A 27,500-nucleotide genomic window follows, 5' to 3' on the forward strand; every position below is an offset into this window, starting at 1 on the left:
AACCTGATATATAGCACAGCACCAGTTCAGACTTCCAGTTATGGATCAAGTCACTTCAGCCCCAGCTGATTCATATTTGGGTAATCTTACTCAATTCACTTCCTTCGGATCTGTGTCTAACCACATTTCTCAATTCAGAAGTAGATTTAGCTTTAAGTTTGCATCTGACAAATGATGCAGAATGACTTATGAGTGCATGCACAGTATAGTGGAGGGGAAATCCCTATATCCCCAACAATGTAATCAATAGTATAAAGGAGGCAGGACTAAAAACAGAAGTGTCCATATTAATGAAGCTGTAACCAAATATTCCCCTGGATGAAGGAACATGCTTGATAGAGAAGTGGTAGGCAGGGGAATAAAAGTTTGTTTTAAAAACAGAAATATTTTAATATTCCGTAGGAGATTGTGTGAACCTGGACAGAGATAATGATGCTGATATTGCTGAAGTATTTACAACTGGCGATTCAAGCTGTTAACAATAATATTATAAAACAAAGCGACAGTAACATATAATGCATAGCATTATATGTTGGGGCGGTGGCTCAGGGGTAGAGTGGCCAGATGGCAACCACAAGGTTGCCAGTTCGAACCCAGGCTCCACCAGAGTTGGTGTCAAAGTGACCTTGAGCAAGACACTGAACCCCGAATTGCTCCTGATGTGCTGGTTGGTGCCTTGCATGGTTTCCGCCACCATCGGTGTATGTGAATGTAGTAGTGAATGTAGTAATGCACATGTAAAGCGCCTTGGATAAAGGCGCTATATAATTGCACCATTTACAATATTTTCTTTCTCTCATTGACTGTCCTCTGAGGGAGCAATGGCCAGTGAACATGTCAATTATTCCCTTGCCTTACAGATCAAACAATTTCATTATTCATAAATTATAAACGTAACGCTCAAGCAGTGAAATAGGGAGCGATGACATTTTCACTGAAGTGGTGATTTTTACTACAACTTCCCCTTATATTAAAACAGGCCTGTTTCCAAACTGTAAAAACCAAACGTGACGTCAACATGGAATAATAACCCTGCAACAGACATGAGACTCCAAAAGCTGCTGCAGATGCATGTTCTCGTTTGATTTTACCTGCTGGGAACACCAGATGGGTGGGGTTTATCACACCAGAACAAAACAGAGACAGGTAAAATGAGTCTACAAAACTGACTTGCAGCCTTTTTACTGTTTGTGTAAACTATCTCTTACACTGTACTGTCCTACAGTACAGTACATGCATCAAATCAAACCCATCTGTTACATCACATCACACACTTTTAACCTAGCAACCCTATTTTGGGCATGTCATTATAGGTTAAACATTTCAAAACATTTTTACAATAATTAATTATAGCATATCTAATGCGACACCATCGTACAACTAAGTATAAAATACGACTCAAGTGTTTAAATATTTTTTTATTGACCAGATAGGTATCAACATACAATCCTAAGCATGCACACGCTAGATGTGCAAGTCCTTTATAGTGAGTTTGAAGTCTGCAGAATAAACTTTTCCAGAGTAGCTAAACTCCCTTCAGACTTTATAGCCAGGTTCTGTGTGTTTCACGGAGCACTTAAACATTGATGTTGAGACACCTTTGAGCAGCATTCCCTGCTTCATGGACGTGTCAACATCTCAGCCAGAGTACAGAGCCTGGGTCCTGCCGGGGCCATGGAGCCCATTGTGTCGCCAATTCCAGGAGAGACTATCAGAGTAGCCAGGGCCCACGGAGGGAAGCTCGGGGCCTTTCATCTCAGCCAGATTGGGATGTTTTCAAAGGCGATAAAAGCATAACATCTGCTCCTGTCTTTGTTATGTACGCCACCCCTCCCCCCCTCCACCTCCACAAAAGTTTCCACCGACGGCTTCACGCCATTGTGCTCCCCTCATTTATCCCGATTGTAGAGACGCGCCACCGCCACCCTCTGCTCCCCACCCCACCCTCCGTTCGGCTGTTTGTTTACTGTTGTGACAAAGGGAAATTAATAAGGATGACTGTCGAGTATGAGGGAGAAAGCTGGAGTTCCCGCAACACCCTCAACAACTGTTAAATGCTTTGGGAGCAAGTTGGATGAATTGTGGTATGTTAAACAGGCTCTGGAGAGAGAGGGGCTTTCATCTGTCAGCTCTCTGAGCAACTTTCAAAAGGTGGATTCTCAAACTGCGTCAGAAATGTGAACTGGCTTCTACTGTATACTGGAGGAAGGGAGACTTTCTGACATCTTTCAATATGAACTTCTCATATAATTATGTTTCTGATTAGCAGTAGATATGAGCCAGGTTAGTTTACTTTAGTTTTATTTAATTTATTTAAGTTTAGTTTAGGATAGGTTTGTTTTTATATATAAGAAACTGTGAAAATAGCTGATCTACGACTACAAGGTTCACAACATGCCACAACGTGAAACATTGTGAGCTATGTATTGATCGGCTATTTTTGCCACGCGACACAACACCATTGTATGACAAATAATTAAATAGGGCTAAGTGGTTTAATGTTATTTACGCAATGATAAAACATTAATGATTAAAGGCATAAAATAAAGTCAAATTTCTAAACTCCCCCCAAAATACGAAGACACACGTTTGTGCAGGTGAGATATAAACAAGGAAAATGTAGTCGTTTTTAATATAAAACAGAATAAAATGCATGCTGTCGATATCTATAACCGGCTTTGATGAGATCTCACATCGCATCACATACAGACACGGTTCTGTCACTCTCCTCTCACACGGCAGAGTCATAAATCATGCCCACAATACCGTACTGTGGTAAACTAGGTAAGCGTGGCTTCACTGTCTGCAAAACCAACCCATATTATCCCTATAAACCTGTTGTGTCCGGGAATAGCTGTAAAAAGCGTTGGAGCCTGAGCGACCATTTGATTTCAGGCCATATGGTGCTTCCTGCATGCAGTGCAGATATGCGAGGAGACGGGAGCGTTCAGTCAGCCTGTCTGACTCTGTTGTGCCTACGTCTAGCCTTCTCGGAGACACACTACTGTTTATATTGAATGCCTTATTGATCCCCATGGCATTGAGAAAACTAATAATTGTTGCATTTATTATTAGTGGTCTGTTACACCATCACTGGCCGAGCCGTCTCGCGTGAGGGGGAGACACAATGTACAGTATAGTATTATGCACTTTAGGGACTTCAGGAATATGAATAGTATCTGTTTGTCCTTGATACAGTAATAGCATTGGAATGGAATTGCTTTAGCAAAATTGTGTCTTTGGTTAAGGCCAAATGTTTGACAGCCTCCTAACTCTTGCATGTCATAATTTCCTCCAAAATGTCCAAACATCAGCAAAACATCCATTCGCCAACATTTTCATTTTCAAAAATATTTAAATATAGAAAAAATATATTTATAATTTATGAATAAATATTAATACAATATAGGGATTAAATGGTTATGCTCAACATTTAAGTGGTAATATAGCAAAGTCTACACAGAAATGTTAATTTAACTCTCTGGACGTCAATGTATCCACACTGAGGACTTTACTGTGTAGTCACTGTACTGTATGTTTCTACATAGTCTCTACTGTGTAGTGTGTAGTGTGTACTGTATGTTTCTACATAGTCTCTACTGTGTAGTGTGTAGTGTGTACTGTATGTTTCTACATAGTCTCTACTGTGTAGTGTGTAGTGTGTAGTGTATGTTTCTACATAGTCTCTACTGTGTAGTGTGTAGTGTGTAGTGTATGTTTCTACATAGTCTCTACTGTGTAGTGTGTAGTGTGTAGTGTGTAGTGTATGTTTCTACATAGTCTCTACTGTGTAGTGTGTAGTGTGTAGTGTGTACTGTATGTTTCTACATAGTCTCTACTGTGTAGTGTGTAGTGTGTAGTGTATGTTTCTACATAGTCTCTACTGTGTAGTGTGTAGTGTGTACTGTATGTTTCTACATAGTCTCTACTGTGTAGTGTGTAGTGTGTAGTGTATGTTTCTACATAGTCTCTACTGTGTAGTGTGTAGTGTGTAGTGTATGTTTCTACATAGTCTCTACTGTGTAGTGTGTAGTGTGTAGTGTGTAGTGTATGTTTCTACATAGTCTCTACTGTGTAGTGTGTAGTGTGTAGTGTGTACTGTATGTTTCTACATAGTCTCTACTGTGTAGTGTGTAGTGTGTACTGTATGTTTCTACATAGTCTCTACTGTGTAGTGTGTAGTGTGTAGTGTGTACTGTATGTTTCTACATAGTCTCTACTGTGTAGTGTGTAGTGTGTACTGTATGTTTCTACATAGTCTCTACTGTGTAGTGTGTAGTGTGTACTGTATGTTTCTACATAGTCTCTACTGTGTAGTGTGTAGTGTGTAGTGTATGTTTCTACATAGTCTCTACTGTGTAGTGTGTAGTGTGTAGTGTATGTTTCTACATAGTCTCTACTGTGTAGTGTGTAGTGTGTAGTGTGTAGTGTATGTTTCTACATAGTCTCTACTGTGTAGTGTGTAGTGTGTAGTGTGTACTGTATGTTTCTACATAGTCTCTACTGTGTAGTGTGTAGTGTGTAGTGTATGTTTCTACATAGTCTCTACTGTGTAGTGTGTAGTGTGTAGTGTGTACTGTATGTTTCTACATAGTCTCTACTGTGTAGTGTGTAGTGTGTAGTGTGTACTGTATGTTTCTACATAGTCTCTACTGTGTAGTGTGTAGTGTGTACTGTATGTTTCTACATAGTCTCTACTGTGTAGTGTGTAGTGTGTAGTGTGTACTGTATGTTTCTACATAGTCTCTACTGTGTACTGTGTAGTGTGTAGTGTGTACTGTATGTTCTACATAGTCTTGCGTAGCCAGACAACTATTCCACAATCTCCGAATACTATATAAAGTCTGGAACTACACCTCCCTACATATGTTTGTAAAAACTAAACGGAAGCGGGGAGGAGGCTTCACTTCCGCTTTATATTTTACTCATGATCACAGCATCCGTTCTCCAGACTGTTTGACGGAAGCATTTGAACATTGCGAGAGGCAACCGTCTGGCAACGCAAGATAGTTTCTACAGGACATTACTTCACTTTTCCAGCAGGCGTGTCCCTTTTATACACACTGAAACGTGTTCCTTCTAACAAGTTAATTCTTCCTGAGTTTTTACATTATGCTGCTGTAACTGTAACGTACCAATTCCCCTGCAGGGATAATAAAGTGCACCTCCATTCTGGTGTGTCCCTGTTTCCCAAACAGTGGGTCGAGATCCATTTGTGGGTCAGGAACACATTTTTATGGGTCCCTTTGTTTTTTGTTTTCCTACATTTTGTTATTCTTTTTATTTATTTTTCCAAATAGCAATTTTCATGAATTAAGAACAAAATTCTAAGATTTTTTTGTCAGTAATTTCACGATGAAAGCAAAGAAAAATTTAAGAAATGTCATAAATTAGAAACAAATGTTTAAAGGAGAATTCCATACTAAAAGGCTTTCTTACCTTTCTTTGTAGTTGTTACGTCCCCATCAAAGAGGTCCAGGTGTTATTTTGTGCAAAAGCTCCTTATTGGCTATTTCCCCTACCATAAGCCCTAAATGAATTGCATTGAATTGAATGGGATGTATGGGGTGTTGTGCTAATTCGCTTATTTCCATCGCTCACAATTATATTATTTTTGTATATATCCTCTCTTCATAATGTAAATAATAACCCAAGCGGCACACTTTACTACTTATTTAGATGGAAATAAGCGAATTAGCACAACATCCCATTCAATTCAATGCAATTAATTTAGGGCTTATGGTAGGGGAAATAGCCAATAAGGAGCTTTTGCACAAAATAACACCTGGACCTCTTTGATGGGGACATAACAACTACAAAGAAAGGTAAGAAAGCCTTTTAGTATGGAATTCTCCTTTAAGAAGTAGTGGAAAAAGGCGATCTATACAAGCTCACAACACGGCACGAAGCAACGCATTGTGAGCTTGTAGATCTGCTATACTTTCACTCATTTGGGTCTCGGGCGATCATTTCTCTTTTGGGTCACGGGCTAAAACGTTTGGGAACTGTACCGTAGTGCTGCTCGGTAACACGGCGTGGCTAACTGCTCTGCTGTTGTCTCTGTTCCCGATCGAAGCAGCTACACCCTGTACTGTAGTGCTGCTCGGTAACACTGCGTGGCTAACTGGCTGCTCTGCTGTTGTCTCTGTTCCCGATCGAAGCAGCTACACCCTGCATCAAAGCAATCAGCCCCAGCGAGGGATGGACGACCGGGGGCGCCACCGTCATCATCATAGGAGACAACTTCTTTGACGGCCTGCAGGTCGTCTTCGGCACGATGCTGGTCTGGAGTGAGGTGAGGCCAAAGTCCCTGAACACCAAGAATATAACATAGATCTGACGGACGCACTCTGATCCAAGATCTTTTAAAGAACATGTATTATAGGACGGCCTGGATGGGAACTAATTTATTTTGACTCATTTTCAGCTCGGATTTCTTGTTTTGGCTACTCTTACTATATGTCTTGAAGACAGTTTGTATTTTTACAAAACGGTTTGACCCAGAGCAGCGTAGTCCGTTTCGGTTAGATTTCTCCTTTTCTTTTAGAAAATACCTGTTGTTTTAAAAGACAAGAAAAGAAAAAACGTTTTCTCATAGATGTATTTTTGAATTTGTGCTATTAAATTATAGTATAATGGGGGGTTTGAACAGGTCTGAAAGGCCCAATGGGAATGCACACTACTTTGTTGTAAGTTTTGAGCTTCGAGGGTCTTGAGCTGAAAAGGCCTAGCTGTGAACTTCTGCATTACATAATTGACTACGTACATTTTCAGTTCAAGTCAGAAAATGACAAAGAAAAAGTAAAACAAAAAAGCACACAGTGAACGTAAGCACATTCACACATCACATATACACGTGCACACATGTGTCTGTTTCTCTCCCTCTGTTTTACATGCACACGTACAGACACGCACACACACACTAAATAACACCTGCATCTCGAAGTGCACCGTGCGGCGAGGTCTGCTGCATGTCCCCGCAAATATGTAGATTTTTCTGGGCAGGTTTAGATGCAGACATGGAGCATGGTGCTGCGCAGAAGGCAGGCCATGAAATATTGAAGTAGGTGCAGTCAGAGGAGCAGAACACCTGGTATATGAAACCTTCTCGCCGGTCCCGCTCGGAGTTAGCCCACTAAGACCTGGAACACATCTGTGTCACCTTAGCTTTTAACCGCATTTAACCATTATTTTATACTTTATAGCTGTTGAAGAATAGCAGACCTACGAGCTTGTAGATCTGCTGTTTTTTTTTAAATGGTGTGCAAATATTTCAATATATATTCTTTCACAGCAAATGTTTTTAACTCAAATATTTGTTTCTGGGGGGGTCCCTGGAACAACATACTTTCAGATGGAGGTCCTTGACATTAAAACGTTTCAGAGAACTGTCAAGGTATATAGAAGACATACATTATTGTAGAATCCGGTCTGAGGTCTTTATGGCTTAGACACCCGTCCCCACACAGGCCCGCTGGAAGCCCTCGCGTTGCTTCAGACTGTAGCCTACTTTGATCAGTGTCATTTCTGGTGGCGAGAGCAGGCGTGCAGGCAGACGCTGAAATCCCAGTGCCCATGCCACGTGTACACTGGCTGTATGGGCTGACCCAGATCTGTTTAGACGCCCGACGGCACGTCAAAGTGTTCAGTGTAACGTATTTATATATATACCGTATTTTGTATAACCGGTAGACCGACAGAGAATAGGCTGGCCGAAAGGGATCCTCCCCCCCCCCTGCTCGCACGCACACACACACATACACACACCTGTAAGGATCATAGAACCCTGTCTAATGATATATTAAATCTGTGAGTTTGACTCAATCAGTATGCTCTCCTTTACAATGTGTGTGTGTGTGTGTGTGTGTGTGTGTGTGTGTGTGTGTGTGTGTGTGTGTGTGTGTGTGTGTGTGTGTGTGTGCGTGTGCGTGTGCGCGTCCAGCTGATTACTCCTCATGCCATCCGAGTACAGACCCCTCCTCGTCACATTCCCGGGGTCGTGGAGGTCACGCTGTCCTACAAATCCAAGCAATTCTGCAAAGGAGCACCAGGCCGCTTCGTCTACACTGGTAAGACTTTCTCATCATCTCTGCCTCCGAACAGACTTTGTTGGCCGGGGTCCACCAGGGGTCAGTACTTGGCCATCTCCTTTATTTTTCTCTCTTTACACCAAATCACGTAAAAAGAAATGCTGATTTACACACTCAATTTACAAGCTTGTAGATCTGTAACTTTCGCCGCATGTTTGCATTTGCTTCGCTGAATGCTCAGCTATTAAGCCGAGCCTATTGATAACCTAGCCCCCTGCTACAGTAAGCCGAGCCTATTGATAACCTAGCCCCCTGCTACAGCCCATTGATAACCTAGCCCCCTGCTACAGTAAGCCGAGCCTATTGATAACCTAGCCCCCTGCTACAGCCTATTGATAACCTAGCCCCCTGCTACAGTAAGCCAAGCCTATTGATAACCTAGACCCCTGCTACAGTAAGCCAAGCCTATTGATAACCTAGCCCCCTGCTACAGTAAGCCAAGCCTATTGATAACCTAGCCCCCTGCTACAGTAAGCCAAGCCTATTGATAACCTAGCCCCCTGCTACAGCCTATTGATAACCTAGCCCCCTGCTACAGTAAGCCGAGCCTATTGATAACCTAGCCCCCTGTAAGCCAAGCCTATTGATAACCTGCTACAGTAAGCCACAGTGCCGTTTTGAAAACTCCCCAAAAAATGCATACATTTGAGTGTGGTAGAAGGAATCACATTATCGTCGTTGGCGGGTGGAAACTTTCTATGTCCAAAATATTTTTTTCATTTTCAGGAAATGAAAAAACAAAAACAAAACCTATGTTACAATGGATCTAAATCGACTATTTAAGTACTGTAAATAGGCCATTCATTTATGAAAAAACTTCAATATTTCTGCCCAACATGTATAACGCCATGCAGGGGCACCTATCCTCTCAACTCTATACTGGAATGGAAGTAAACATTGTCCCATGTGTGCGTGTGCCACCACACGCATACCCTCCTCTTCCAGTCCCATGTGTGCATGTGCCACCGCACGCATACCCTCCTCTTCCAGTCCCATGTGTGCATGTGCCACCGCACGCATACCCTCCTCTTCCAGTCCCATGTGTGCATGTGCCACCGCACGCATACCCTCCTCTTCCAGTCCCATGTGTGCATGTGCCACCGCACGCATACCCTCCTCTTCCAGTCCCATGTGTGCATGTGCCACCGCACGCATACCCTCCTCTTCCAGTCCCATGTGTGCGTGTGCCACCGCACGCTGCCCTCCTCTTCCAGTACAGTCTCCCCAGGTCGTCCTTCAAGCCTATTGAAGGACAACAGAGCAAAAATGGCTACCCGAAAAAAGCCATATCACGCTCTCAAATCAGTGCTTTTACCATTCCCGATTATTCCATCAGAATATACAGATGCCATTCAAAGTAGCAGAAAGGTCAGATGGATGGCTGTTTAGTGTGATAAGTAAATGTCACTGCGACGGCCATGAAAGAGGTGACGGTGTTAAGGCTTTCTGTTTAACACAGCGTTTATCGCTTCTCTGCCTTCTTCCGTCTTTGTTCGAGGCGCCACCTATTTCAGAAAGCAGGCTATAAGCATGAGGAGGGAAGAGACAGACAACAGTCACAATGGACTGTCCAGCCCAGCTTACCTTTGGACGGCTCCTTTTGCAATGCTAATCTGATTCCATTTGGCGATAGGGCTGACAAGCGCTCGGCGTATTGCTTTTATGGCAGTGTGTTGTGAATAGAGCCCCATTGTTATCTCACTGTTTCCTATGTCCATTAGACTGTGAGTTCTCTTGAGCAAAAACGTGTCGCGAATACCTTCAAAAGAGTCTGTGTTACTTTGCAACCTCAATTTGAAAACATGTTATCACAGCTATCATCGCCTAAGTACTTGAACGGCTTAAACGCAATATTCACTGCCGTCGTCGGCATCAGCATAGCGATTTCTCAAACCGAATAATGAAATGCGAACATCTGACTTGATTTGATTGATAGGGAGGCAACAAAGCTCCATTTCCCTAATGGCATCACAACTCGAAACACAGACAGGTGGCGGCATCATAATATTGCACAATTTCATGTAATTCTCCCAAGTCTCCCAGTTCTTTCAGCCAGAATGGGAGCCATATTGTGCACACACCACCAGTTAATCTGATTTACACATACATATTTTAAGATTGGGAATGCGTCAACGTGCATTTGCAAAATGTATTCACTGTGCCAGCATGTGTGTTGTATTCATGAATGTAAAATGAGGCAAGCTTTTAAATACTAAATAGGCAAGATGTGTATAATTCAACGGGAAAGAGAATTCATCCCTCTCCCAGTGATGTCATTTCCTTTAGGAATTTGACTCTGAGATCCTCTGCAGAGTCAAAGAGCATTTCACACTTTCACGCCTAATTTATACGTTGTTGAACGCTGGTTTTGTGCACAGAAAATGCTATTTAATAATAATATTTTGGTGTACTTTTGCGAAACAATGAATGGTATAAATTAGGCATTATCAAACAAGAAACAAATAGAAATAAATCAGGCAAGCGCCGCAGAGAGCATTGTCGTGACAAGCCACATGTATACGAGATTTCAACCAAAGTCAAAAGTGTTTGATAAAGTATCCAAAAGAGACACTTTTGAAGCAACATGGGTGTAAATCTTTTATTTTGTGAACCGTGCAGAATCTCGAATAAAAGAATAAGTGTTCATATCAAAGTGGAGACTCATTCTCGTTCTGCTATCTTTTGTCTCTGTCTAGAATTGGCTTTTGTTACCAGATATTCTGAGGATGTACCGTTGTTGTGTACTAGGGATGTGCCGATGAGACATTTTGGCCGATATCGATATCCGATTAGAATTAATTGCTGTTATGGCCGATAACCGATATTACCGATCTCATTCTGTATAAACAAATATATAATAATTTTGTCCATTCTGACAAATACATGTAACAGGGTATCTGCACTGCAGGTTTAGGCAAGTCAGATTATCTTTAATTATATATTTTAATATATTAATATTATATTTAATATTGTGAGCTTGTATACTGTTTAAGCTGTATAATGGGCTTGTTTATCTGTAAAGACAATCGGACAGATTAATTGATTGATTGATTGGGCTAATCAGACCTATGACAAATAATAAAAAACAACTAGAATTGGCCGATACTGATGAGTTTGCCGATTAATCTCCCATCAATAATATTGTATATCAGCTTATTCTCTTGTTGCTATTGACTCTTTTTTTAAAGATATTCTTTGGCATTTATTTTTGCCTTTATTGATAGGAGACAGTATGTAGACAGGAAAGGGGGGCAGAGATGGGGGGAAGACATACAGCAAGGGTCGTCAGGATCAGGACTCGAACCCGTGACCCACTGTGGCGCTGTACTACCAGTCAGGTGCCTGGACCACTGAGCCAGAGCCCAGGCCTGTTGCTATTGACTCTTGACCCGTACAGTACTGTATGTGCAGTAGCCTACATGCGTTACCTGCAGGGGCTCCGTGTCTGAAGTCTGAATAGCTGTTTAATTATTTGCCTGGTCCCACTTAATTATCATTATACAGTAGGTACGTTGCTGATGATGATCAAAAATGTCTTTGTGTAGATATAGTTTAACGTCTACATCTACATCAAGGAATTCTTTAAAAAACATTGTGATATTTGATTTTTCGGCATATCGCCCAGCTCCAGGAGACACTAAACTGTATTTCCCATTCCACACAGACTTCAACAAATACCTAGAAGACACAGCCATGGTGTGGAAAACACAGCACATGTCAATAATCCGGAGCAGACGTGATATCCATATTAGGGATCAATATCACCCGTCTCGCTTTCAGGCACATGAACCTGGCTGGACCCATATCATTTACTTACAAAAAAAAGAAGAAAAGAATATATTAAAAAATATCACACTGTCTCTGTACTTGCTTTGCTATTCCTCACTCCACCTTTTAACCCAAACCCTGGATTCGTTCTTCATCCCTCCTTTATGCTGTCATCTCAATTTCCCTTTTTCTCCCTCCTCTCGCCAAAATCTCTGACTTTCCTCCTCTCTCCATCATCCCCACAGTTTCTCCCTCTCCCCGCATCGCCTCCACCAATGCCCCCCCACCCTTCGCACGCACGCACGCACGCACGCACGCACGCACGCACGCACGCACGCACGCACGCACGCACGCACGCACGCACGCACGCACGCGCGCGCGCACACACACACACACACACACACACACACACACACACACACACACACACACACACACACACACACCCTAGACTTCTAGTCTCCCTCCCTCCAGCCTCACTCTCCTGGGCTGCAGATCCCCAGGTGCAAGCTGGAGGAGGGGAGGGGCTGAAATTAATGAGAGCAGCCTGGAGGTATTGACTTTCCTGGGAAAACACAGCTCTCTAAAAATCAGTGGCCAAGTACTGCAATAACTCAGCACCCATCGATCCCCCCCCTTCCCCATAGGGCACATTGATCTATGCATTACAAGCACTGAGGCTGGCGGCATAGATCCAGCAACGAGCTCAACACAGCCTCGCTCTCCCTGCTCGGATGATGAAACCCCCCCCCCCCCCCCCCTCTCTCTCTCTCTCTCTGTCTCTCTACAACGAGCGGCCGCTGCCACCCAAACACCACACGCTAATATACAGCGCCATGCAGCCACGAGCAGTTTAGGGAATAGAACCGGCAGTGATCAAATTGAACTACAACAATGATGACAGATCAAGTCGTTGGCAATTCCAGACGGTTCCTCCCATGGGGTGGCCCACGTTTTGAATTGAGAGATGTTGTTTATATGCATGAACCACGAAGGGTCATAATTCACTCACCTTTGACTTATATTTTTACAGCAAGAAGAACTGTTACGAAACGTAAATAAATATAAATAAATAAACAATAACTCTTGATCAGAGTGAATTAAAATAATACAATTAAATCATTAGACTCATCGTTAAAATGAAATTAACCCACATGGATTTGTCCTTGGTTGCATTGTACTAAAGAGGGATGTCTTACATTATATGCGGTGTGCTGCTGACACATGCTGTCAGGACAACAGCACCTCATACACAGTGCCTGGGGGACATAAGATAGACATGTCACTCTACACATTTAACATTGAATTTGTAGGTGCATTCAAGCAGCATTTTAGAAAAGGGCAAGGGCAGGATGTGTAGTAAATGGTCCACCAGTACACTGGCCCAGAGTACCATTGAGTAGTTGCACTAAATACAGTGAAATACATTAAAAAATAAATCACGACCATTGCATGACATGGACATAATTCCTGATAATTGGACGACTTTCTCTTCTTTTCTCTGTCGGGGGTGCACGCCGCATGTAGACTTGAGTGCTTTGTTGGCGCTCTGTGGTGCCATAATATCATGATGTACATGTAGAGTAGAAGTCAGGCGGAGTGGCTGTTATTTCCCTAGCCTGGGGGGGCTTCAACCTCTGGGGCAGCCCCTGGCAAGCCTCAACACGCCTGCATCCCCCATAACACACAACACTCTTGGCCTGGAGGGAGGAGAGGTGTGGTTATACTATTGTGTGCTGATGAGCACGCTTCACAGAGGGAAGTGGGGTGGGTTTGGGGGGGGGAATAGTGGAGGTGGGGATGGTGGGGTGATATCATCTCTGTAAAGGCAATTTGCAGTGGGCTGCCCGCATGAAATCCATCTACGCAATTATATTTGTTAGCTTTGTTAACGGTTTGAACACGTGTGAGTATCCCGTTTGATACTACTTAGTACTTATAACAGCGATGCTCTTCAAGCTGAACGTCAGTATATATAATGGTATATCACGAGACGGCAAACATGTCAGACGCTGTTCATTTCCGTACCTGTCACGCACTTGTCATAACATCTGAACGAGGAGGAAGCACACGCAGGGAGAATGTAAAAACACAACAGGTTATCATTAGACGGATTCACACCGTTTTAAAAGCAGCAGCCGTAGCGAGGTGTTGGCATTAGTTATGAGCGCGATTCAGGCGGGGCGGCGACTCAAGCTCCGGCACTCTTGAGGCAATATTATTTTGTCGAATGGCGGGTCTGTTCGTTCTGACGCTGACTTATGAGGTTATTTGGAAAAATCTGGCAGCCATCGTTGGCACTGGCTGGCATGGACGGAGGAGCTGGTTGTTGTGTGGTGTAAGGAGAGCTGGCTCCATCTCGGCACTGACCTCTTTAAAAAGAGGAAGGAGGGAAAAAAAGCGACACTGAACCTTAAGAGGTTTTCAGCATGGCTACTCGCCTTTCCCTCTGAGGGCGTAATGCCTGGACTTTTTTGGGCAGGGCCAGTATTCCTATCAGGACTGAGGGAAAACAATGGACCACTTTGTACCTTTCTTTCCCCCCCGAATTTACACATGCACGCACGCGCACACACACACACTTGTATTACTTTACTTGTGAGGACGTTAAACTTTTAGGACAGCAATTTTATGAATGCCATGTTTTTACTAGTATAAAGTATAAATCAGGCATAACTCTAACCCTGACCCCTGAACATTATCTCAAAGTGTCTAATCCTCACCGTAACCCCAAACATTGGACTCACATGTCTCAAAATCTCCTATACTTGTTGGGACATTTTGGCCACGGACGCACGCACGCACGCACACACACACACACACACCCACACACACACACACACACACACACACACACACACACACACACACGCACACACACACACACACACACGCACACACACACACACACACACACACACACACACACACACACACACACACACACACACACACACACACACGGAAAGCATTAGCAGAATGTTCCATGCGGGCCGCTAAAGGTCTTGTGAACATGTAACAAAGAGGCATCACCGTTGTGTCAAACCTGAGCCCCTGTAAAAGTTTTCTTTTTTTTGTGTGTGCTGAGGTTAGGTATAATTTCACTCTCTCTCTCTCTCTCTTCGCTGCTTGTGTTTCTTCCTCTATCTCTCGTTGTTGGACCTACTGACATATTAGTAGTACTGCTGTACTAGCTGTACCCAACTCTAATTGAGTTCTATTTTTTTTATTGTTTAATTACTGTCACGGTAACACATGGAAGCAATTATCTTAAAGCAGGCTCTGTATCAGCTTACATGTAGAGTACTCTCTCTCTCTCTCTCTCTCTGGCTCTCTGTCTCTTGCTGTATACAGTATGAATACTGTGTGTGTGTGTGTGTGTGTGTGTGTGTGTGTGTGTGTGTGTGTGTGTGTGTGTGTGTGTGTGTGTGTGTGTGTGTGTGTGTGTGCGTGCACGCGTGCACGCGTGTCCTATCCGTGGTCCTGTCTTCACACAGCCCTGAAGTTCCGCCTCTTACGTTGAAAAATTGTGACGTTAAGCTTTCGTGTGTCAGACACACTTTGGGGCTGATCAATTTATTTTCCCGCCTTTGTAAACAGCTGTGCCTCAACTTGCCCACTGTGAGTTGCGTTTATGTTGCAAAGGGAGATGTGTGTGCCCGCCCAAATTCACGGACCAAAAAAAGGATGGATGAATCAGACTTGTCACTCGTGGAAATGATCATAAGTACCGAGCCTACTGATTAAATATTTTGCATTATGACTGACTAATTTACTTTTTCATTCGGATTTTCATTTCTTTGAGCACATTCAGAAAAAACTAAGAAAAAAAGCGACCCCTCCAAATAATTTGATGACCCCTTGGGGGGGGGGGGGGGGGGGTCGTGACCCCAGGGTTGAGAAGCACGTATAGTGCCGTAGCAGGCAGAGAGAGAGTGAAGTGTGCAGTGACAGCAGAACAGCCACTCCCGCTCCGTCACCCTCACCGTCTGCCAGCCCATGCAGATCCGCCAGCTGATGCAACCTCTGTGATTAGAGAGCATCCGCTTTGCTACCACAGATACTGTATGCTAATCAGCTCAAGTGAATAATTACCTCCTTGGTGGCTTGATTAGAGACCCGAGTGACAGTGCTGGTGGGGAGTGTGCCTCAAAGAAATAGGCCCCCCAACCTGAGAAGTTATAATTTTCTTCTTGAGTCGCAGCACCGAAAATGCCCCCACAGAAACGCCAATTATCTGACATTAGTTCCGCAAGTCCCTCGTTCCAGTAAGTGGAGCGCGCCTCTGTGCTCTTTGATATATGAAATGTGGTGGTGGTGACTCTCTGGTGAGCAAAAGAGGAGGAATTCCCCCGATGGCGAGCACACTTCTGCTGTCTATTAAAAGAGAGAAGACAGCCCCGTAGATCAAAGGCACCCAAGTACTTGTGTTGTTTCATTACGGTCGAATGAACGTATGTGTTAGCCACTAAGTGACTTGTGTCTGAACACAGCCACCAGAGAGACGGTAACGCAGTCTGAAATATTCACTGCACATTAGTACAGTGATCTATAGAGGAACACGTCATATTCAAGACAATAATCTTCCTCCCCTATTATTGTAATCCCCCCCCCCACCCCCCCACACACACACACTGTCTCCATTGGATGTCAGGTGTGGTCTGTGTTTTGGACTTTGGACATTCAGTGTGGCTGGGTGTCAGTGCGAGGGGGGAGGGGGGGGGGGGGGGTGTAAACGGAGGTTAAGTAGAGTAAGTCAGTCGAGGTAATTGTTGCCATAACTGCCAAGTGTTTTTTTTTTCTTAATTAAAAGTGCATGTTTGAAGAGTGCAGAGGAGGAGGCCCTTCATCTTCCCTGGTGGCTCACCTCTTTAAAGGGGCCTGGGCCAGGCCCCGCCTGTCAATCACAGTTTAAAGTTCATGAAATTTCTATGAGCATCGATTGCACACAGAAGGGAGGGGAGGGAGGGAGGGTATAGGGGGATTGAGATGGAGGGAGTGGCAGCCTCCCGTGATTGATCAGGAGTCTCGCTTTGAATTTCTCTCTCTCTCTCTCTCTCTCTCTCTGCTTTGCGCCGCACGGAGATCATAGATGAGGTGTGCGGCCATGTTGGCATGTGTGTACAATACATGTGCACATAGCGTGAGCGTATTGGTACGTGGTGAATCTGAGCTTAAATCCTGTTGTCATTGGATGATAAATGCCTATACCTAAATGTAAATACTGTATGCGTGCGCGATTGACGTGCAAAGCTTCTCCGTGCTACACGCAATGCATGGCTTAGCTTTGACCTCATGCCGGTCTGAAGACCAACCCAAGATTCGGTGCTGTTCAGTGCAGCACGTTTTGCATTACACGTATCCTCCTCCGTGCTGCAGCTTGTTCTATGATGAGCGGGTGATGAATTGAAAGATAGAGGAATAAAATGACCGATCAATATCCTGGTGAAAGGAGGCTTCTTGGGGGAGGGGGCGGCAGGGGACTTTTGGAGCTTGTCAACAGGATAGACCCCATTGGGCTCAGCTACCCTGCCTCTTGACAAGCAGGGGAAAAAGGCGAAACAAATCAGGCCATCCACTTAAGGATCACCATGTTGTGCGTCTGTCAATTCTTTCCCCCCCCCATGCCCATAAGGAAGGGCGGAATTATCTGCAGCGCATATCTGTGGGCAATGGGGCCAAACGTTGCAGTGACCTGCATCAATCATAAAATGAATAGAGATGGGAAATTGCAGCACATGTTGCTTGGGGATCGAAGCAGCAGCTGCAAATCCCCCTCATTCCGATAGCCTGGGCCTGTCAGGGGAGATTGTGGCCATAGCTCAGTGCCGTATTTCATATGGAATATGGAGTCCATTTGAAATGATAAGTGTAATATAGGGGAAAACCACGGAGAGCTGCCTATGTATGAGCGCAGTGAGCCCCATATTGGAGATAGAGTAGCTGCTTTGGATCCGGTGTCTCATTGGGGACATGACTGCGCCTTCACCGAGGCCATCACCGAAAGGAAAAGCAAAACAAAACGCAAAGGTGAGGCCAAATCCCCCAAAGAGCTTGTTTCATCTCGCGGTTCCCGAAGAAAGAATAACCGATTTCTCCTGCTATGCGAGGCAGCAAGTCGCTGACGGCAGTGAGAAAAAGGCAAATGAGAAATAGCCCCGGCATAAATAAATGTAAACAGCTGTGAGTATCGGTACGTAAACATATGCTTAGTGAATGTATACACGCTCCTCTGAAGCATGGAAACCCTTGAAAGCCTGGGATCCTGAGCTGGAAGCAGCTGTGAGACTGATCTAAATGGGTAATGAGTCCGTGCATGGCGAGGTTCCAGTGATCTCCAGCATCTCGTCAATCCTGCAGCGGACCGGTCCTCCCCGCTCTGCCCCGTTCCGTCTATCTAGACACTAATCCAGAGTTGATGAACAATAGTCTGAATGTGGGGGTGGGAAGTGGATATATTTAACCTAATGGTCATAAGATCATTTCATAAGATAAGACCTACTGTACACAGGTATGTCTTAGTCAGTGGTATAGTAACTAAGTACATTTACTTAAGTTCTGTAGTTAAGTACAATTTTGAGGCATCTGTACTTTACTTGAATATTTTCCAATTTCCAATACTTCTACTCCACTTCATTTCAGAGGCAAATATTGTACTTTTAGTCCACTACAATTATTTGAAAACTTTAGTTTCTAATTACATTATATATTTTGATTGTTATAAAACATATAATAACCACTTCAGTCCTGTATACATTTAGACCATTGGAAAATAGCCGATCTACAAGCTCACAATGTGTCACGATGCGACTCATAGTGAGCTTGTAGATCGGCTATTTTCAAATGATTTTTATACATTTGAAAACATGAAATGTTTCTACTTTTGGCACTTTAACTACATTTAACTCTGGACTTTTACCTAAACAACTGAGTACTTTGTCCACCACTGGTCTAAGTATGAAACGACAACTAAATAATCTGGATGTATAATTTAGTTGTGTCCCGCGCTGTCACACACAGAAAGCAGCTGATCTACGAGCTCACAGCGCGTGGGTGTTGGTGTTTGGTGATCCGGCATCAGGCATTATTCTACAGTAACAAGAATGTAAAGCCACAGTAGAATCCTCAGTGATAGTTAAACTCCAAATGGGTGGATTTTTTACCATGTTGTAGATTTCACTTGGGCATATTTTGTCAGAATTTCCAGTAAGAGTTGTTTGAAAACGCATTACCCTGTGATGTACAGTACTATGCACTCACCTTGCAAGCTCAGCACAAGCATATATATTGCGCGCTAATGATGGGCTGATGGGCGTAATGCCTGGATCCCTTAACTAAAGTGAATGCACATACTGTACGTTGGAGTAAGACAGTGAATTGGGCAGCTGAGACCGCCGTCTAATTCCCCTATCATGATATTATCGTTTCATTAATTTTGTTGCTGGAAAGGAATTTAAATTTTGTGATGGATTTCTTTTTTCCCCCCGTAGTCGTATAAATTAAAACTGTTGCCAATACTACTATTGCTTTCAATACACAAAACAATATATATATTTATTTTTGGCCTATAGTAATTTCTGTTGTCCTAGTAATGCGGCAACATTCCGATATAGAACCCAACTGATAAAAACATCCTACTAAATGATGTCTATATTATTCTTGCCAGAAATCTTCCGCCAGAAATACTATACAGGAAACGAGTCAAAGATTGTATTTGGACCTGCTTATCGGCACCCAGGGAGGAGACGAGACAACAATCTCCAGAGAAGTGCCCTGGATTAGTAGCCCTGTAAATGACTGGCCTGGCCATGCATGGCTGATGTGATTAGTACAGACATGCTGAAGATGCCCAGTCAGCAGCCTGCCCTCATTAGCCTTTACAGTAGTTCACATTGTCTCGTGATGCGGATGCTAGCCATTGTCATACTGTGTGTGGAAGTCGAACTGGTCGCCCCACAGTAGAGGGGTGGCGATGTCACTTGGCATTATAGCCTTGAATGAGGAACTTGATTTTCCACGTTGGTGATGAATTTAAAGACTATAATTCTAGACCAAGTTATTGTAGTTAATCAATAACTACTCCAATAACTCTCCTCTCCTCTCCTCTCCTCTCCTCTCCTCTCCTCTCCTCTCCTCTCCTCTCCTCTCCTCTCCTCTCCTCTCCTCTCCTCTCCTCTCCTCTCCTCTCCTCTCCTCTCCTCTGCTGGGTGCCAGCTAGTGTAAAGCCTGTCTGTGATCGCTCTACCCTCCTGGCGACAGGGTTGTTGTAACCCTGACTTAACCTTTGGCACCTAAGGAGGCAGGCTGTTTGTGTTCTTTGGAGGCAAGGCCAGGTGAAAGAACCCAGGCGTTGCCATGGGAATATACGTTCTTAGAGAGGTGCTGTGGCCACTCTTAAAGCGTCCTCTTAATATGTTAGGACAAGGGCTCCTGGGAAGGGGAGTACATGGTCCACATGGGTTAAAAGGACCACAATCAAACAGGTCATTGTTTAATAGCAAACATCTATAGACCTCCCACCACATGCATATTGCAGGTTTTCAGAGGCCGGTAAGCAGAGTGCCAGAACTCTGTTCAGTGGAATGCTGCCTTCCTCTCCTCTCCCCTTCCCCTGTTTTCTTAAGCAGCCTTATTTCCCTCGTCTTTCCTACAGTTCACCACACACATTCATTAAACCCTGAGAGTATAAGAAATGGACTCATAATACTATGGATTTTTGCTGACTGTAGTGTAGGCTACACACAGTATACGTACATGCATGCACGCACACACGCACGCACACTATAAGTCTCTTTCTGTCTGTTTACGTTCTGTTTGGTGGGACCCCGACCAACCGTTTGATCACCCTCACAGTGTGTGGAGAGGGTGAGGCAGGGAGCAATACATAGATGATTAAATATATAAAGAATGACTCCCTGTTACTCCTCCTCCTCCTCCCCCTCCCCTGTTCTCGTCCCCTCCTTCCATTCCCCCCCACTCAGCGCTTTCAACATTGCTTCTGTTTTATTTCTATCCCAACCTTTGCTCTCTCTCTCTCTCTCTCTCCCTCTCTCTGCCTGTGCCTCCTTTCTCTGTGTTATCTCTCCCGTTTGAAAAGAGAGAAGAAGAGAAAAGGGGGGGGGATCACCAGACAACACAAATGCACAAAAGATGTTCGGGGGGGGGGGGGGGAGGGGGGGGGGGGGGGGTTCTCTGTAGAAGAAAAAAAGGAGTGAGAGAAAAAATAAAGGGAAAAAAGAAAACAAAAATCAATACAAATTACGATGGAGAAAGTGGCACTGATGGCTGGGATTGCAGCATATGTTTACACTAAATCAGGCAATCTGTCTTCATATGGGCTGTGTAATGCGCGGGGGGGGTCAGGGTTCGCACAGCACGCCGGCGCTCTCCAATTACTCAGGCTCTTTGCAAAGAGGCAGCCGTATCGATTAGCGGGGAGAGGACTACAGGCCTGTAGGCAGCCAATGGGGCGCTGGGGTCAGAGTGCGCGGAGATTTTAATAAGGGGAAGTAATGGGCTTAATTTCTTTGAGGGGGATAGTGGAGGTAGGCCTATACTAGATCTCTCTCTCTCCCTCTCTCTCTATCTCTCTCTCTCTCTCTCTCTCTCTCCCTCTCTCTCTCCCCCCACCCTGCTAGAGAGCTTAATTAAAAGCGTTATGAGTTCTCTCTCTCTCTTTCTCTCCCTCTGTGTTTCTCTCTTTCTTTGTCTGTGATCTTTCTCCCTCTTCTTTCACTCCTGCTGAGTATTTCCTGTCTTAACACTTCGCTCTGCCTCTCTTATATATACGGCGTCTCCCATCCCATTAACTCTGTTAGGAGGTAAATGGCTTTTCTTTTTGTATTCAATTGTTTGAGTTCCCGTAGAGAGCCTTATTTCACCTGTGTTTTTTCTTAGGTTGGAAACGTATGCACTTGGTGCACAAAATTGACTTTTGAATTCAGTTGATTACTGGCCTGCATTACCTCCATGCATCCACTATGCATCCCAAAAAGTCTCTTTGGGATCAAAGCAATGAATCTCTCTTCATCTGAGACAGAGAAAGAGAGAATGAGAGAAAGAGAGAGGGGGGGAGGAGGGAGGGAGTAATACATTTAACCCATTCTGAACGGGCACCCATTTTGATGTCAGCATCATGTTATGCTTTAGCTATTTAAAAATAGCAGATCTACAAGCTCATATCGCGCCACCGAGTGGCGCGATACGAGCTTGTAGGTCTGCTATTTTTTGAAAAATTGAAGAACGACTGACATTTTTAGAATCTGATCTCAGGTCAGAATGGGTTCATCAGACCAGTGTGTGTCCGGCGGAAACCTCGTATGAATCTGATCTCAGGTCAGAATGGGTTAAGCGTCTGTGTTCTTTGGTCCCCTCTCAGGGGCAAAGAGCCCAAATCCAACATGGCAGCCCTCGTGGCGAGGGCCTGTCTAGCTCCGTCACCCTTCAGATATCATCCCCACCCTCAGCCACAGCCTGAAAGCCCTTTTTTTCCCCCCTCTGCCGCCGTTTGAAACGGGTTCCTACAAATTTGATTTAGCAGCTCGCGGGCTCCCCATTCCCGGGGAAAGAAAACAAATATTGTTATAATGGTAATAACATCTATTTGCCCGCTCGCGACAAACGGTAGCGGGGGCCCTTTGAAAGAGACCCCTTTGCGCGGCCGTATTGCTACCTTATTCTTATTCATGAAAGCGGCGGTTATGCATATTAGCGCAAACTAGCTATTCTACTCACCGGCATTTGGTGTGTCAATCATCCTTACAGAATACAAGAGGCACTGGTGACAAAAGCGGAGTGGGCACGATCGGCTGACAAATTGTCCCCAAAGTCAAATTTGACAGGCTTTTATGATTAATGGGCTTGATTATGGAGAAGTATCTCCCTAACTCATTTCCGGGTGTTTCTCTTCTCTCCTCGTCCATATAGAGAGGAGGGAAAAAATGGAGATTGTGTTGTTTGTTCAGCGGGTGAATGACAGAAAAAAGAAGAGGAAGAAGAAAAAAAATAGGACTATGGGCTCAACAGAAGGAAAGTGCAATTGAATTAGGCAACGCGCGGTGAGAAGGGAGAGCGGCGGGGACAGGTTGAGTGTAAGGTCTTGCACTTAATAAAGAGAACAGAGAAGATAAGAGAGATCTGACTGTGAGGAGAGAGAGAGAGATCAGCTGACACTCTGATAAAGGGACGTGTGCAGAAGAAGGCAGGGTGGCATGGAGAAGTCCCCGGAGCTTTTCAGCGCCTCAGCTGGCACTGGGAGCTGTAACAAGCCTGTTAACATGTTAATGTTAGAATGTCATCTCAAGATCATATAGAGTTTTAAGATGTCCTTCTATAGCGAGAGGATTATGTGCATCGCCAGCTTGAATCCCTGGACCAGGGAGGGGAAGTTGAACGATCTCCCCTTCTCCACTGGGGTTGAACCGCTTCAGTTAATTTTATTTTTCTCCTGCCTAAACGTTGAACCAGTTCAGAGTGTTTCCACTGAAAATTAATTGGTTCAGAATCCTAAAAGTTGGTTCGCAACAGGAACCAAAAAATGGCCGCCGGTTCCGTGAAAGCACCAATAAGGTTCCAAGAACGGAACCAGTTCTAGAACCAAATTATCGTCTCTTCTTCCTTAGTTCCCCTTGAATGAGGTACTTAACTCCAGACTCCTCCAGTGGAGCTGATCAGTATGGACAGCCATAGAAGACTATGGTTGTATTGGGCAGCTGCTATAGTTGTGAATGAGTGCAGACAAAAACCGCACAACCGCAATGAGTATATACACACATATATAAACGCATTGAGTATATGTATATCTAAACGGTTGATGATTTACAAATGCAATTTTACACAATGCAATCAATATAGTCATACTGTGTGTTGTGGTGGTACTGTACAGTATGTGCCATGCTCGGAAGAGATTAACTCCTCACAATGTACTTTACTTTGGCAACTATGTTGTCAATCAATCAATCAATCAATCAATCAATCAATCAATCACTGACTCACTGTCCTGTTTGTCACGCAGCCTTGAATGAACCAACCATCGACTACGGCTTCCAGAGGCTACAGAAAGTCATCCCACGCCACCCCGGAGACCCCGAGAGGTTACCCAAGGTCAGTAGAACACAGCAGAACATGGTCAAGTTGCTGACCAGAGGTCAGATGAAGGACAAAGCTTTTTGTCCACACTGGACATAACATTGTCTGGTCCATCCATCCCAAAGTTCAACACACTCTTTTACTTTGTAAGTATAGCCAGCTGGGCAAATACAATTGAATTTGATTGCTAAATGATGGCTGGTTATCTGCCAAAAAAGACTACCAGCATTTTGGCTGTACGTATAGTGCATTTTGGAGTATAGTGAACGATGAGGTTATGATCATTTCTGGCGCTTTGAACAGATGTGCTAAAGGATAAAATGTGATTGAGACACAGCCTTTTGTCCCGATGTGGTTACTGTGGAGACCACCCGCACCAGTTACTACACAGATTTTAATGCTACTTGTATGGTTTAATTTAACAGAGGACCAACTTTGAAATGCTTGATTGGATTTGTTCGTTCTACTCAATACATACTTGGCACTAGAGGCACCCCTCAATGCCAGCCACTAAATTGGTCCAATCCTTCTTAAAACTGGAAACAGCTGTTTATAGGATGCAATACTGCTGCTTTTGCGGATTCTCATTTCCCTCGGCTGGGTTCAGCTATATGGGCAGCAGCATGCAGGTACACATTCCCTCAGAGGGGAGATGACATGCCATGATGTAAGATTGTTAACAGATTTATGCATATTATGCATAGTCATGATTAAATGTATATACATGTCTCAATACTTGCCTTTAGACATACTAGGGAAATCATATATGCATGAACGCATGCCCGCCCACACACGCACGCACACACGTAAGCACGCACGCACGCACGCATGCACGCACGCACGCATGCACGCACGCATGTACGCACGCACGCACGCACGCACGCATTTGCATTAAACAGGGGGCCCAAAAAGCAACCAGCCGTCAGGTGCCCTGGGCGGTTTGCTGCCTGGTTAGTATGAAAAGATTATTTTGGCTCCTAAGAAGGTGCTAGGCTAACTGAGCTAGATTCTTTCGGGCAGCAAACTGCTGTGGAGGGGGACAGGATCAGATGGGCCTTGACACTCTAAAGCAGCTGCCAAATTGAAACCATTTATCAAAATCTGACATCGGAGATCCAGTCACCAAAAGCCAGTTTATTTGTAATTTGATACTAATAGTGAGCATACATTGTCTGGCCCCTTTGATGGCCTGATTTGCAGCTAGAGTGAAATCCCCTCCACCCCCATCCACCTTTTAAATATTTATTTATTCAGAACGAAAACTCAATAAGAGCATAGATTCCCCCCCCCCCCCCCCCTTTCTTCCCTGCAACCAACAAGCTTTTCAGACATTTTCGACACGATAGAAATCACAACAAGCGGATTGCGTTAAGCCATGCTATTTGTAAAGGGGCACAGTTTGGTCTCGGGGCCAATGAGACATGTCAGGATAGGGTCACGTGATCATTCGGGGATGGTTAAGTTGGCCTGTCACTTCTCTTTTGTTTTTCATCCACTGCTGTCTTGCCCCCACTCCGTCCGCCCCCCCCCCGCCCCTGCTGTAGGACATGGAGGGGGATAGAAAGAGAGTTGTCTGGTGTTGGTTTTTGTCAGGCTGCAAGAAACACTATAGACTCGTAGTCACATAATAAACACTAAGACTCGTATACCAAATACCGCTCAGGCAGCAACATGGGGGGTGCAGGAGGATATGGAGACACACTGAGGAATACCCTTTGGGTACGCTTAAGGAAGGTCCAGTCGACCCTTTCAGCATAACCTCTAATGAGTGATTGGATTAAGCCGGCATTGGCGACCACACTGTCCAACTAACTGGGACTGGAAGTCAGCCACAGGCAGACGCACGCACGCACGCACGCACACACGCACACACGCACACACACGACCCACAGACAGGTACAATAGCTATCGGGCATGCAGCTGATCGAGACTGTTCCTGGATCAGGTTCACCCCTCTAATTTCATTTCCAGTCTGGCTTGGCTGCAAACAGACACCTCTCTTTCTGTAGAAATACAGGCTGGTTGGTTATGGACACCTCGCCCTCTGCACATACACTGGCAGGCAAATAGACAGCCAGCTATCAAGCGCTGTCCATCTGGTCACAGACGGGGAGCAGTGGAGCACAGATTTCTACCCCTTTGCACAGTCCAGTCCATCCTGGTCTGTGTTCAATTCCCACATAATTACATACGGTAGGTGGGGACAATGTGGACTAGATCCAGCCTGCTACCATTTACATTTACCCCCAAAAGAGACTCCAGAGCCTGCGTTGAGTTTTCTCTCCCTCACTTTGTTGGAGAGGCAGCAGAGAATTTTACTCCGTTACAGAAACACTGCCACGAGACCCGTTCCTGGGTCATGGCAAGTTTAACAGCCTATGAATGCTCTCAACAGGACACCTGCATGGACGGAGATTCTTCCGTGCTACATATGGAAGATCTATTTTTATTTCCAGAGTACAGTTCTGTGGCGGTCGCTGGTGCAAAACCGACCGGCAGAACAATAGCTGGAGAAAGCGCTATAAAAAAGCGCTTTCTCCAGCTATTTTTTCTTCTTCTAAATTAAAGATTGACATTGTGGCTGAGATTCTCTGTGGGGGCTAAAAACAGAAAGTTCATGGCCTGTATATTGTGATTAGCAAACCATGAGGTTGAGATGAAGTGTGTTTGGTGTCAGAGCGAGCACCTTTCACTCTGATCATTGACCCTCCCACCATCCTCCCAGCCTGACACCCCTCTCTCCAGGCACTCGTTCAGGGATATTAATTCAAATACGGGGCCACGGACGAGGAAATCCCCCTCTCATTGAAAATAATGAGCAATATTCAATTCATGAGCTGAATTTCAATCCATTTCCTCAACTGCCTATCTCTGAATGAAATTAACCCGGCACCATGTCTCACATCATTATAATACCCGTAACCGCCGCATAAGCGCTAATCTGTGGGTCCGATCTTGGATACGGCTCCACTCCGTGGCGCTCGGCACCATCCATATTTTATAGAGATCAGCAGGGCAGTAGCGTTAGCGGGCGGCCGGTGTCGCTGGCGAAGTGCTCTTTGTGTAGCGGGGTTGGCGCGGGGCGGCCGCGCTCTGGTCGGGGTGATTTATCATTGTTAAGGGCCCTGTCGGATAGGCTTCTCCTCTAGGGTCACTCTGCTCCCCTCTCGCACTGCACCTCCACAACCACCAAGCCAGCCCCCCATAATTAAGCCCCTAGAAACCAATGGAGGAAAATAGAAAAAGAAGGAGGGGAAAAAAAGGAGGAATATGTCAAGAGACGTACGGTACGGAAGAAGGGCAAGGGCAAGGGGGCCGGGGGGCTGGAGCTGTGGAGGTTTGGGCCGGCTGGGCTCGGGGAAGGTGGGAGAGAGCAGGCGAGGCGAGCGATATATAGCCAAGGGTTTCTGTTCATGTTGAGAAATGCTCCCCGTCCGACTCACCCCGGGACAACAGCGGACATGTTTACTGCATGACTGCATGTATAGTTGGCTCTCTGATTGACTCGGAGTGGGTTCACTTATTACCTACTCTAATGTGGACAGCAGGTTGATA

The 27,500-nt window shown here is 44.7% G+C and overlaps 1 protein-coding gene across 8 annotated transcripts in view; it reads left to right on the forward strand.

Moving 5' to 3' along the window:
- The window catches only part of LOC310872998 (transcription factor COE3), a gene marked incomplete at its 5' end in the record, with an annotated part of 144,895 nt that overhangs the window by 94,930 nt on the left and 22,465 nt on the right, over window positions 1–27,500 (forward strand). For 6 of the 8 annotated variants that reach the window (XM_083785232.1, XM_083785225.1, XM_083785229.1 and 3 more), the window contains 3 exons: window positions 6,162–6,295; window positions 7,943–8,069; window positions 23,872–23,960. In XM_083785232.1, the coding sequence (XP_083641358.1) occupies window positions 6,162–6,295; window positions 7,943–8,069; window positions 23,872–23,960 (350 nt within the window). The remainder of the gene's footprint in view (window positions 1–6,161; window positions 6,296–7,942; window positions 8,070–23,871; window positions 23,961–27,500) is intronic. The other 2 variants (XM_083785226.1, XM_083785228.1) reach the window with 1 other exon arrangement.

The sequence above is a fragment of the Protomyctophum parallelum genome (assembly GCF_964188405.1).
Source record: "Protomyctophum parallelum genome assembly, chromosome: 16".
Lineage (NCBI taxonomy): Eukaryota > Metazoa > Chordata > Actinopteri > Myctophiformes > Myctophidae > Protomyctophum > Protomyctophum parallelum.